Source organism: Saccoglossus kowalevskii, chromosome 10 (assembly GCF_978046115.1).
Source record: "Saccoglossus kowalevskii chromosome 10, keSacKowa6.1, whole genome shotgun sequence".
NCBI classification, from domain to species: domain Eukaryota; kingdom Metazoa; phylum Hemichordata; class Enteropneusta; family Harrimaniidae; genus Saccoglossus; species Saccoglossus kowalevskii.
The window spans coordinates 30,769,850-30,784,037 of NC_140650.1; the positions used below are offsets into that span (position 1 = coordinate 30,769,850).

General features: G+C 34.4%; 1 protein-coding gene across 1 annotated transcript; it reads right to left on the reverse strand.

The window, feature by feature from the left end:
- Positions 1–308: 308 nt before the first annotated feature.
- Positions 309–9,797, reverse strand: LOC146738013 (uncharacterized). Its single transcript, XM_085504497.1, has 10 exons — positions 9,226–9,797; positions 8,219–8,511; positions 7,688–7,833; positions 6,770–6,939; positions 6,354–6,560; positions 4,243–4,323; positions 2,456–3,079; positions 1,554–1,749; positions 925–1,182; positions 309–676 (listed from the first exon to the last, which is right to left on the reverse strand). The coding sequence occupies exons 1-10, from the start codon at positions 9,493–9,495 to the stop codon at positions 519–521; spliced, it is 2,403 nt and encodes an 800-aa protein (XP_085360623.1). The 5' UTR covers positions 9,496–9,797; the 3' UTR covers positions 309–518.
- Between the last annotated feature and the right edge of the window lie 4,391 nt (positions 9,798–14,188).

Below are 14,188 nucleotides of genomic sequence, written 5' to 3' on the forward strand. Positions count from 1 at the left end.
TTTTATATGCATGTATTTATACTTAAGGTCACTAAATTGTTGTCGTTATTTCCTTTAGCACAAAGGGCCCGAGGCCTAGGGTGTATACTGAATAAATTATTATTATAACTACTAATGCATTGCAACAAAACAAATTAGAAATTGAAAGAAATTGCAATATAAAATATTCGGCAGTAACTGCTGAAGGGTGTATTTCGCGGTCAGTGTTGTTTAAAAAAATATTTATTATAAACTGGCTTGGCAATTCCCACCCCAATTAGATATAATGTGTACATATTTTAATTAATAAAGATACACTAACAAAAATGAAATGTTAATTATTTTATATTTTATTATATAACCTGGATGACCGTAAATGACAAAAATGTTGAAGAATTTTGAGATTTTGAAATGAGCTGAACAAATCTGAGAAAGAACCATCCGAGGTACTTGCATGTCAAATTTGAAAACATTCTGACTTGTGGTTTCGAGAAGTTGACGACGACGGACAATAAGTAATAAGCATAGCTCCATTATTCTCACTCTTCCTCACTGTCAGATGTATATGCATATTCGGTCATCATGATCTGACTTTCTTCTGTTGTTGCTCTTTTTACAATAGCATTGTACTTCTCCTTGTTGTTTTCAAGTGCCAAGCAATTTCTTCCACTTCTCAGTGATGCAATCATTGCAGAACCTAATGAAAAATAAAAGATAATTCAAACATGTGTGCAAGCTTGATAAATTTCTATTTAGTTTATAGTGTTAGCTTGTTGTTCAAAGTCACATTATTGTTAATGTCAGAGGGTTTACGCATCAGAGCAAAAACTTCCAAATGGTGTGTGGTAAAGGGAGCTACACGTTACCAATGTGCCACAGAAACATGTTTATTTTGCTTAGCAAATCTTTGCGGACTAATACTAAAGTTTATTATTATATATATACCTGTACCACTGGCAACTTCCAATATCCAATCCTTTTCTCTGGTAAATAATTTAATTAATGTTTCCATCAACTCTACTGGTCTCTGATCATAATCAACAATGTTGCCAGATTCATCAGCGATCATTTTGTCTTGATTGACATTTATCAGGTTGTGGTGTGCCTGTCCCTTAAAATCAATCTGCCGCTCAGTGATGTGACCTGTACAAGACCAGTAGGCGATGGTCATTCCATGCAAACTTTGCCAAAATGTTGTACTATCTGTAATATATAAATAAATAAACAGACAAATAAATAAATAAATGGGTGCATACATACATACAAATGAACATACAAAGAATAGTGTTTAGAAAACTACAGGTAACAACTACATTTGTACATGTAAAAAATCCTGACAAGGAATACACTAGCTGGACAATAAATAACATGGATATGCCCCTAAAACCTTTCCCTACAACAATCCACAAGTGCTCACTCTCATGGTGAATTTTGCCATATTTAATTTTAATTATTCTGATTAATTTGAATACAAATTAATGGAGAGCTTTGAAAATTATGGATGATTTCTTATGAACTAGAAAGTGTTTTTTCTGGGTAATGAACTACTTTACATTTGTAATAAGCAAACTTACTTGATTTTGTGTTCTCTATCAGGTAATATACATCCTCCACCTTGGAAAACATATCCATCTTTTCCAATGTTTTTTTTGTACTCATTACAAGAGATAATGAAGTGAGTATCACCAGTGTGTAGTACGGCACTCCACTATCCAAACTCAATGACCTTAACGCTGTGGTGAAGCTTAAAAGGTCATCCTCACTCCATGACTGAAAAACAAACGCATACCTGTTTATTAGACAATACAAAAATGAACTATTGTGGTGAGGTTATGGGAATACTCGTGTATGCAATACATTACGAATCAATCAACACTAAAATCACTCTTATATGTATAATTACCCATCAAAATAGATTGTCATAATATTTATTATTCTATTACAATTTTTGTAATTTAAGTGTCTCCTCAAACCAGTGTAAAATGTTAATTACTAGAACATTGACCTTGTAAAACCACTGCTAAAGTCCCTTGCCCTGGGTTGAATAGTCTGTTCCATAATGGGAGATCAGTAATTATCTAGAAGATTCATACATGTACCAATAGCAAAGCCTCAACTAAACCTACTGGTCAAACTGTAAATTACATAGAGTAACATAGAAGCCCCAGGCTTCAAATTTAATTCAGATTGACTACCCATACATGTTTTGTGTTCTTCAAGCAATACTGTAAAATACTTCATTTTAGCTGGGATTAATTTTAGGTGTTTTGTGTGGGATTTATTTTCACCGACTTTTGGCGAATTGAATGTAAAAGATAGGAAAAAAGGTATACTCGCTGAATTTTATTTTCACTGAATCATTCCTTCACTGAAAATAGCGAAAATTAATTCCAAGCAAAAATAGGTATCCTACAGTATTGACATCCTTAAAATGTTTATTCCCTTAGGGTAGCCATATTTATTCAAGTTAACTTACCTCTGCCATATTCAGTATACAGAGTGATGCTCCACTGAATGATTCAACTGCTTTTTTGACATCTCTGCTACTCAAAGAAAGGGCAGGCAAGTCAATCACAAAACTTTTGGTATTTGATGCACCATTCATTGCAGAGAATTTAACATCTGAAGTATTTTCTCTTGGTAAATTAGAATTCCTCAGTTTTTGGCATGCTTGTATGAGGACTTCAGGGGTGCCCTTTTTGAAGTCTAAATCTAAATATCGCTTGAGATAGTCTCTAGTACAAAAACTTGGATACAATTTCTCTACTTCATCCCATGTCTTTAACCCTAGCTGTGCCACAAAATGCCGTTGAACAGTTGATAATTTTTTTAAAAAGTCATTTTCTTTACTAAACTCCTGCATGGACATCACTCCATCAATAAGATGATTAAATTGCATCTTAACGGTGTCCTCATTTAGGAACACCAATTCTCTAAAGAGGTACGTCTTTAAACTTGGCTTCTGCATCCTATCTTTCTTTGACAGACGTTGATCCTTGAGTCTGCCTTCTTCATGCATTTGCATCACTGTCTGCATTAACTGGTAGGTGCCTTCTGATAGTTCTGCCAAAGCACATATAGTGTTTACATCATTGCGATTCTATATGTATTAAAGAAAAAAATCATTTAGTCTAATGTAATCAATCTATATTTTACACTATTGTTGTTTTTGCAATATGTACTCAAATCATGGCACATGACTATCTACCAGTCACAAGCCTCCATTTCAAGACTTTATATTCTGATAAAGGTCTGTGTGAGCTGTTTCCACTGATTGCAACTGTCACATTTTCCTCATCTCGACTTACTGGGCATACATGTATACATGTAATCTAATAATTTCTTAGTGATTTTATCTTAACTTAATGCACATATCCATTCCCTTGAAGAATTTTATAAGGGAAAATGTGTCCGCATTCAAAACGAGACTATGCTGGGATTCAAACCCATGAATGAAGAATAACAATAATGTGACTGCTCTTTTCTGTTTTCTAATGTGATTTATATTATAAGAATGATATTATGAAATGAAATATTCATGCTTACAGCGCCATGGCATAGTGTAGCATTTTTAGCTCCATGATCTAAGTCAGATAAATCAGGCTCTTCTGGAAAAAGTCCCAGAATTTGTAAATAAGTAATATAACCTGATGTTAATAATTATAAAGCTGTTACAAAATAGTCACGAAAATATTTGCATAATTTAGCATACTAATTTGCATAACTTTAAAGTAACCTGTACTGTAATACTATCAACTTAGATGGACCAATCTGACAATCATGAGTAACTTGGGAAGTTGTATTTTATTTTATAAGAAAATGTTTTACGTGAGGTGTTTCGCACATGTTTTTGTTTTAAGAGACACTGTTATTCTTTGTTGATGATAAGTCAATAAATGAGTGCAAAACAAACTCCTTTGAATTGTTCTTGTCTCATGGTACTACAAATTAACACCGGATACAATTTAACTGCCAACATTTCAATAAATAGGTTCATGATCTAGGATTTGGCCACTAAACGACAAATGAAAACATCAGTGAGAATGCTAGATAGTATTGTGACTCTGTTATTATGACATGATAGGTGGAAAAGTCTGTTCAAAAGATGGGAAGTTTGATTGATAGACACCTCCTTGTGAAGAACAACACTAAATAAGCACCTAATGTCATGAAGGATATACATAATCTACATATAAACAATATTGTATTGTGTCAAATAGCCACCAAATCACAGTGCAGTATAATATCAATGCCAACCTTTACCTCATTTAACCACAGTCGACACTCATTTACCCACGTAATTCGGTTTTCTTCCACTGCCTTACGGAGACGAGCCATATGAACCTGTCAAAAGATCAGTCATGCATTATTTTCTGGTATCATCAAACTTTTTAATGGAATGGTATAGATTAAAAACTGTAGACATGCCGAAATTATAATTCTTCACATCAAGTTGAGTTGGATATTGGATAGTCTTTTTGCGTTAATGCACCCACAAAATTGCTAATGACAGGGTCGGTGACAACATTTTTCTCTAATATACCTTTCCAAGATCAAGGTAATAAAATGCAGAGCAGCAAAAGTACTTAAAATATGAAAACAGTACAGATGATGGTTTTTAGAGAAAAAAAAACAGAAATGGTAAAACAAAACCAATAACCATGAATAAAAAACAGTACAGATGATGGTTTTTAGAGAGAAAAAAACAGAAATGGTAAAACAAAACCAATAACCATGAATAAAAAACAGTACAGATGATGGTTTTTAGAGAGAAAAAAAACAGAAATGGTAAAACAAAACCAATAACCATGAATAAATAACAATGTAGCAAAACAACATTTTTTCAACCAGGCAATAGTTTCTACATTATATTAATTTCATTGTCGTCATTTCAAGTTATGTTTGTTTAAGAGAACAGGGATGCTAGCCAGGGGTAGTAGGACAGAACGTAGTAGGACATCACAGTAACACATCAAACTTCCAGTGGCAATTTTTATCAGGAATAGCAGCAGACTGACTTACTGAAAAATCCCACTGCCTGAAATTTGCAAGTGTAAACTGAAGTTAAGTTAATCAAAGCCTGACATATAAAAGTTATGTTTCTTACCACTGTGATATCGCCCTCTTAAAAAATGTGAAAAATAATGAATAGAAATTGTACTGAAAGTTGCTAAATGATTTAGAATGACCTAATATATATAAACAAGCAGCCTATCGGCTGAGATAGCTCCGCTGTTAGCAATGCACATTTCAATTAAAGAACTGAAGACATCATTAGAAAATGAACAATATGTATAGTATCAAAGCAATCGGACTTACAGTTTTTAACAAGAAGTCGAAAATATCACTTTCTACCAAAAATGACCAAAATATTCACCAAAATTAGAGAATTGAAGATATCATCACGAAATGAACAAATCTAAGAAAGCTCTACATGTAGTACCTATATATGTAATATCAAAGCAATCAGACTATTGGTTTTTTACAAGAAGTCGAAAATATCACTTTTTACCAAAAATTACAAAAATATTCACCAAAATTAGAGAATTGAAGATATCATTACAAAATGAACAAATCTAAGAAAGCTCTACATGTAGTACCTATATATGTAATATCAAAGCAATCAGACTATTGGTTTTTTACAAGAAGTCGAAAATATCACTTTTTACCAAAAATTACAAAAATATTCACCAAAATTAGAGAATTGAAGATATCATCACAAAATGAACAAATCTGAGAGAGGTCCACATGTAGTACCTATATATGTAATATCAAAGCAATCGGACTTGTGGTTTTTAACAAGAAATCGAAAAGATCACTTTTTACCAAAAATTACAAAAATATTCACCAAAATTAGAGAATTGAAGATATCATCACGAAATGAACAAATCTGAGAGAGGTTCACATGTAGTACCTATATATGTAGTATCAAAGCAATTGGACTTGCGGTTTTTAACAAGAAGTCGAAAATATCACTTTTTACCAAAAATGATAAAAATATTCACCAAAATTAAAGAATTAAAGATATCATTACAAAATAAACAAATCTGAGAGAGGTCTACCCAAGGTACATATACACCAAGTATCAAAGCATTTAGGCTTGTAGTTTTCAAGAAGAAGTCGAAAAAGTAAAACATTGACACGGACGACGACGACGGACAATCACTCATATGATAAGCTCCGCTCGACAAAGTCGACAGCGGAGCTAAAAATATATAAAACCAAATACATGTAACAACTTTTTCAGTCCATGGCACAAACCATCCACTAATTATATTGGCCTTAATAGTTGTACTAATGCCTACCCCGCCAGCATGCCAGAAACAACCAGAAATATTGGGGCACATAGATGTACTACATGTATTCATGTTTACCTTATCTTTCAGGGTCAACCTATGCACATATCCTGCAATATCATTATGTTGTTTCATTAGCCACAGCTCCTGTTTAAGTGTCAGACCTGCATACACAGTACACATTCTGGATTTAAAAAGACTGTTTTCTGGATACCTTTCTGCCATGATGTACGCAGCTTTAAAATTGTGCTGCCCACCAATTATACTATACTTGTAACCATTGACCTAAAATATAAAATATTTAGATAAAAGTTTTATCCTGAGGAGCAACTATCAAACAATTCACTGCACAGTAGGTTATACTTTATATCAGTAACCAGATGATGATAAATAGTATGCTATCAATTCTTTATACAGCACCAACCCTTATATTTTGTTCAACTGGTACTTCAGACAATACTTTAGGTTCAGAGATTTTTGATATTAGGGCTTACATTTTCAGCTTTAAACTCATCTTTATTAATATTCTTGATAACTGCACAGTATGGCTGGTAGCTGTCATCAGTGAACTCTTCCATTTTCTTCAACAAAAATGAAATAAACTCCTCATCCAGGTCTCGATTTGTACCCACCTCCATATTGCTGATATGTACCTTGTAAAGTCCTAAACAAATAAATTTTTTGTCTTATCCAATATGCATTTAAAATAACATATTAATGGTTGAATTAGTTCAAGGTACATAATATAAGAAAATGCAGGCAATGTAGTATGGTTTTGCTAAAATGTGATAACAACTAAATATATCATTCGAATTTGTGGAAAGTGTTTCATTTGTGAAGTATTCCTTACTAATTGCATGTTTAAAATGGCTTTGAATGATGACCTGACCCTGATAACTCAGAAAAACATGTCATCAGCCTCCTTCATTACACTGAAAATCAATATAGCACATCCCTCACAAGTGAATAGCAAGTATGTTTTTACGAGGTTACTCAAAATTAAACCAATACTTCATAAAATATCTTTAGAAATTAAGGTCAATTATGCAAATGGTCCATTAATTAATTAACATGACATGCATATGTGTGGTTACTCAATTTTTCTTTGTAATCAGCGTCACACCAAATCAGTAAAAGCCATCTCAAAGAAATAATAGATAGATCAACTGAAATTGTTGTGTTCAAAATTCCATTAGCATTAATGAACAAAACAAATAAAAGACATTGCTCACTAATGAACTACCACCAAAGTTGGGCAGATAAAAAGCTTAGATTTTGAAATTCCAAATTTTTCCAACCCCCAAATGAATAATTTAATTTGATATACCAGTGTATATTCTACACAAGGACAGTCCCTTGGCCTTGGATCTACATGTATGAGTTAAAAACAAAAATTGAAAGCTTTTGATTACCTATTTTACAATCTGATATTCCCTGTTTCATGGGATCAGCAATCACTTCTTTCTTCCGTTGTTTAGTGAGATTAGGCACCTCAATATCACTTACAACATCTTTTTTCTTTCTTTTACCAAGTTTTCTGTTTTGCTCTGAAGAAGTGCTGCAGTTTGAACAGAAAGCATTTGATTATCTACTAATAAATCCCATGATGCAGCAGTGAGTAGCATACCAGCACTGCCCTAGGGAGTTGCACATTGAAAGTGTAAATTAATAACAATATGTTCTAATAACATAGCAAAACACATTGCGATACAGTGGATACTTACCAGCAATACAGCAGTTTACAGTCGTAATCAAAATGTTAAATTGAGACCCCTTAAGTTGGTGCAAACTCAGTCTTTTAAAACAGTGTTTTCAGTGTTTTATACTGTAGCAGCATTGTATAACTTATATTTTATAAAGAGGAAATGATAAATTTAAAAAAAAAAATTGAATACAACTTTAACAGCAGTATTTGTTTGAAAATAAATTAATGTTTAACTTACCTAGTATTCTCAGAGACATTGTCAATTTCATCATTGCTTGGTGGATGAGAGTTTGATGAACATGGAGAACAACTTGCACTTATATCAAAGGACATGTCACTCTCAAAAGAGCCATTTTCTCCAACTGAAGCTGAATCATCCGCAATCCCACTTTTATAAGCGCACTTATTAAACTTGCCAACAAATTCTCCTGCATCCCTGATTTCAGAAAACTGATGGCAAAATTCATTACGGTTCCACTCAAACTGGGGTCTGAAGAAAACTATTGACTTGTCTCTACCAAAAAAATTAACCTGAAAAATGGATAATGCAAAGATAGTTATAATTTAGGGTTGTATTGTTTCCTAAATTTAGTCTAATGCTCTTTGTAAATAGGTTTGTTTGACCCCTAATAGTAGCATACCAACACTGGCTTAGAAAGCAATTTTGCACCTTAAAAGCACAAACCAACGAAAATGTGTTTAATAACAGAAAATTTATCATTTAAAAAAATTAATACAGAATGTCATAATGTATTCAGATATGAAAAAAATTACTTTTTTGACAACGCATTAATAATTAACGTCCCAGAAACTAAATACTGTGGAATACTTTATTTTCACTGGATTTTATTTTCGCTGAAGGCATTTTTTCTCTAAAATAAATTGCCGTTTTCCCTATACTTTACATTCAGCCTTGATACAACCAAAGACTCTTCTCTAGTCTTTGATACAACACACTGAAAATTTAATACAGACATAATGCCTCAAAACTGTTCCAGTGAAAATAAAGCATTTCACAGTGCAAGTAGTAGTATTCTCCTGGGAAACAATGCAGGAAACATAGAAGCTGATATTGGGTGAATCATTTCTAATTCTTACATAACACTACACGTAAAGCATATTTAATTCAGTAACCAGTGACCCCCCTCCCCCCAATGGCTTTTTTTCATAAATCAACATTCATTTCAACCTGATGAGATGGGGTAAATAACAATTACATGTAACAGTGACTCGCCACAACTTTACCTTGATACCAGGTGATTTCTTCTCATCTAGATGGGTTGACACTGCTATACTTTTTACAGGATTGCATTCGTTTTGACTTTGAGACTCTGCTTGCAGTTTTCGAGAACCTGGTCTGCGAAGACGAACACCTTTGTGTTTGTTGGGGCCGTTCAGTGATGGCTGTGTTACGTACAAATAAACAACAGCGTCTTCGGCTTCACTATGTTCAGGTCCGTCGTGGCCGTCTACTTTCTTTTCGAGCACAAACCACCAGCTGCGTTTTCCAGGCATCTTGGTAACAAGTAAAATGCGGGGTAAAATGAGCTGTCACAGAAACGTTCACCATTTATATGGAAGCAAAACGATAATCCTAATCCTGGATTAAATCGGACTGTCATGATCATGGCGAAATTTTGAAACGCCATATTTTCAGTTTCCGGTACCGGTTATCTGTAAACGGACTGGCTGCGTTGTCATACGCAAGTTTCCCGCCACAATCCAAAAGCACACTTAACCAATTAACACCAACAGAATACCACCAAAAGTTCACGGTAAAAAAAAAGTTTGCACTATCAATGTCCTCGTGCCTTCCTCAATACGCACGCGCGACGTGACCTTTCAGAGCAAGTGATATGACCCCTGACTTTTAAAACTGCTTGCATAGATTTGAACGTCCTTGAGTTTTGATAGTAAGTTGGTTGCTTTGCCCGCGAAAATTTAAAGTGCAGTATCGTCATTGGCACTGTCTGTTTCTGACTCCGACATTGAGAATTTAGAAGAGAACGACGATATGAATGGTCCATCTCACGGGAGTGAACATTTTTCCAGCATTAGTTTCCAATCAGTAAGTTCAACGAGCGTTTATCAATTTGATGGTAAGTTACTACATTATATCTTATTTTCGTTGTCTGTAGATCATAAAGTGTCACTCACTCACTTGTGCGCGGTTGTTGTGTTGTGTGTTTGTTTATGTGGGGTGGCGTCAATTTGATTTTCTTAATATCAACGCTTATTAATGTAACGCCATATGCCAGTTTTTATGTCTCTGCGTAAAAAAATATTATTTTTAAACATTTCAAACTGAAATTATTGAATTTAGTTAGCATTTACTGAATTTGTGATGATATACAAATTTTTTTTATAAAAATGGGTTTGTTTGTGTACATTGGTAGTATTTTGCATAATAATTCAATGTTGATTCCAAGCAGGATGTTCAAGTGTTGCCATTCTATGTCAATAGAAGCTGGAGATTCCGGATTTACGAAAAGTGTTAATGTGTAAATGGCAACAACCAACTAAGGGAAGAGTAGGAAATCAAACGGGCGGTTCACCGCGGTAATCACCGCGGCTCTCCGCGGTACACCGGGGAGAGCCGCGGACTGCTTATAATTAGGGGTCTCTACCGCGGTGGCCACCGATACCGGTTGCAACCGCGGTCGTAGGAAAGGTGTGAAATACGTACTTAACAGTTTCCTTTGTGATTCCATGAGTCTTTGTTTCAAATAGCTGTTTTTAAATCGAGCAGGTTACGAGCACCGCTGGCATGGAAATACTAAGCATATACCGTAGTAATATTATCGGCCCACATATTATATTAATATAAAAATCCATAAGTCCAATGCTGTATACGAATTGTTGTTGCGTGAAACAATGTTGTATTTTATGCATGTATTTATCACCAATTCCAAGAGTAAAAGTCGTAACTTTCGATGGTACGACGAGTATTATGACTCGTCCATACATTTCACTTACGTTTGTTACACTTGAATAAAGTCTACCACATAAAAATAATGTTATTTACGAAGTTTTAAATAGCCGAGCCTTCCTGATTCGAGCCTCTTGTTGATTTGACAAGGGTGGGTATCATTAATGTTTATTCTTTGCCTGTATCGCATTCCAGACAAAAAGTTCAAGATCGGTAAACAAGAAATGGACGAACTAAAATGTCTCCTGTGTTTCACGTGCGACATGATTATTAAAAAAAACAGTCATGTACGTTCTATAAATCTAACCTTGCACACATAATCTTGTATTGACGTGTTTGTTTGTTTTTTTTTTGGTCAAAAACGACGTTGCCTTACAGTTAACTCTTCGCGAGAGTTTTATAATACCGATTTTTTGAACAAAAATTAAGTAACTATATCGTTTTGCGTCAAACTGGGTGGCCCGAATTTAAATGCGTCAGTGCGTGAACTCATTGAGGTCATTGCCCATTGCCGCACGTAATTCAAACACGTGGTTATTAGAGTTCAGTCGAAATGTACGTGAATAATGCGATCGAAGTGCGCTGCGAGTTTATTATAGAAAAAAAAACATTACGCATGATATTGTATGTTATTGTATGGTTAATATTACATATTCACTTTATTTCGAATAAAATAATTCACCGATGAGTCACAAGTATTTAAAATATTTTCTCGACTTTCGTTAGACACCTGACTCCGGGACCTGACTATATGTTTCAATGATTTACTAGTAAATGCGCCCACGTTTATATTTGCGTAATAATTACGAATGCAACGCATTATCAAGTCGGTAATATTGAAATATTCACAGACCCAATAGCCCAGGTTAGTTTTCCAACAATAATAAAAATAACTTAGTTTGCGTAATTGTTATAAAAGTAATACATTGCAAAGTTGAAATATTTAGAGCCCGTCCAATACTGTAAACATATTTGCGTTATTAGAAAAGCAGCACACTAAGTAAACGATGTTGAAATATTCAAAGCCAATACAGAGTTGGATACAAGTTGTGTTATTACAGTACCGCCGGATATGATAACAAATTTACGAGATCGAAGCGCGGACCAAGAAAGAAAAGGGTTGCTAAGGTAACGCGCCAGTTCAGTGCGTGACTTGGGGGGTCAAACTTCGGTCAACACACACTTGATGTCAGCATCGCCGCGTAGCAAGTTTCGCAACGTACTTGAAGTTCAATTGTGCCCCAAAATGATGTCGACGATCACTCAATTGTCGCAACGCATGTTTACCAAGTTCATGATACACCCCGTTTCGACTTTGGCTTGCTTTTTTTTCTTAGTGCATGTTCTTTTTCACGTAAATGCGACCTCTCACCAATGTATTAAAACACTTTGAATTTATACTTTATGCGTGATTATATTTGGTCTACGCGAAACATTAATCTTTCTAAACATTTTCCGAGACCATGCATGATATATATTCACAAAATAATGCGATCTTATTTTATATTATGTTGATCTCTAAGTCTTTCTGGATCGTTTTGTAAGCAAATAACACCGAATAAACGGCAAGGTAAAGACTATGTCTAATTATAGTAAATACGTACTGCGTGCGTGACTCGAACCAGCGCTCGCGTACGGCACCTAATCGCCTAGCTTCACGCCACTACACGTCTTCCCCTCGGCCACCGGGCATCCCCAAAAAAGGATGCTTAGGCAAATAAAATAATGTGAACTATTATAGACTAGTTTCCTAGCTTTTGGCTAGGCCAAATTGGTTTAATTTTTCATTAGAACTTTGTGATCCTTTTAATTTCCCAGTTCTTTGTGTTCATTAATGGTCTTGACAATAAGTGTGAATTGCTGTGCGAGCCCACCGCACACGACCGCGGTAAACCGGGGTCATGGAATCTATGCATAAATTTGCATAAAATGCGGTCGACCGGCGAGTACCCACCACCACCGCGGTAATGACCGCGGTGCACCGCCCGTTTGATTTCCTACTCTTCCCTAATTAAGGCTACTATATCTAGTTTCCTCATTTCAGTGTTTTGATATTAAAACCTACAACAAGCCCAATTGCTTATATAAACAGTGATGTACCAATGTAGTAGGCTTGTCTTAGAGAATGTATTCCTTGAGTTGCTTGTTTATTTCATGGAGGTAACATCCATGTTTAGTCATGGCTAAATTAATAATTGTAGTTTTAGTTTTTTATATTTAACTTTAATTGTAGTTTTTAGTGACATTACTGTGCTTTGTGCTGTGCTTTCTTAGTAGTATGGGTTGCATCTATTTGATGCAATTTTAAATACCTCTATGTGTTGACTGCTTGCCCACAGTCTACCAGTTTTCATGAGAGGTTATACATTACCAAATTGGTAGCTCACAGTGACTACTAAAAAATAGTGTTTTCAAGAACAGGATTATGCATTCAGTGCCACCATTTTACACTCAATTTTTTCTTCACAAATTTCTGTATTTCTAAAATTTTATTTGATTTCTCAATTCATTTTGGACAAAACAGTGCATGTTTCTTTGTTGATCATAGATCCTGCTGAAAATTTGTGAAAAAATCAAGTACATTTTACACAAATCTATTTTGTAAAAAGGGACAAAAGTAGACATGCAATGGCCGAGAAAGGGTATGGGCGGCCAAGGTTGTTTAATAAAATATTTTATAACTTTAAAAAACATCAAAAATTGGACTACTGGACACTACTTTGTGACTACCAAGCTTTACAAAAATAAAAGATACTTTCAAGCCTGTAATGTTTATTTGTTTTATATTTTTTAAAATTAGTTTATTAGCAGATTCTAAGCTTTTAGTATTAAGATAAATTTGAGTCCTTGATTTATCTGCAGATAAGCCTACAGTTTATATTTGACACCTTGTGTTTACAACATGTTTTAACACCTTGTGTGTAATTCACACTGGCCATAGGTCTTTATGAGTAGGACTAGCATACAAACCATTTGACTTTTTTTTTCCCTACTGCGAAAGATGTATACTGAGTGTACTTAGGGTTGGACCATTTGATTTTTGAGGGAGGGGAGGTCAGAAATGAAAAAAAAAAATTGCAAAGTGAAGGGTTCTTCAAAAAAAAAATTGCTGCTTCACCAGTGTAAAAAAAAAATATTTGTCACTATATGACTTAGGGAAAAATATGGCAATTCTTCCTGTACAAGAAGAAACTAGGTCATGTATAAATGGATGTCAATAATTCTGGTTTGTGGATTAATTAATAGCAGAGGGAAAATTAATATCTGCATTTCAATATT

Bases quoted from the DNA above. Each gene is read 5' to 3' on its own strand.
- LOC146738013 (XM_085504497.1), bottom strand. From the start codon at position 9,495: ATGCCTGGAAAACGCAGCTGGTGGTTTGTGCTCGAAAAGAAAGTAGAC. The intron at 6,940-7,687 runs GTAATCAAAAGC...TTATTTGTTTAG, and splicing joins AATATCAGATTGTAAAATAG to GACTTTACAAGGTACATATC. The intron at 1,750-2,455 runs GTAAGTTAACTT...TTTGTTTTTCAG, and splicing joins GTATACTGAATATGGCAGAG to TCATGGAGTGAGGATGACCT.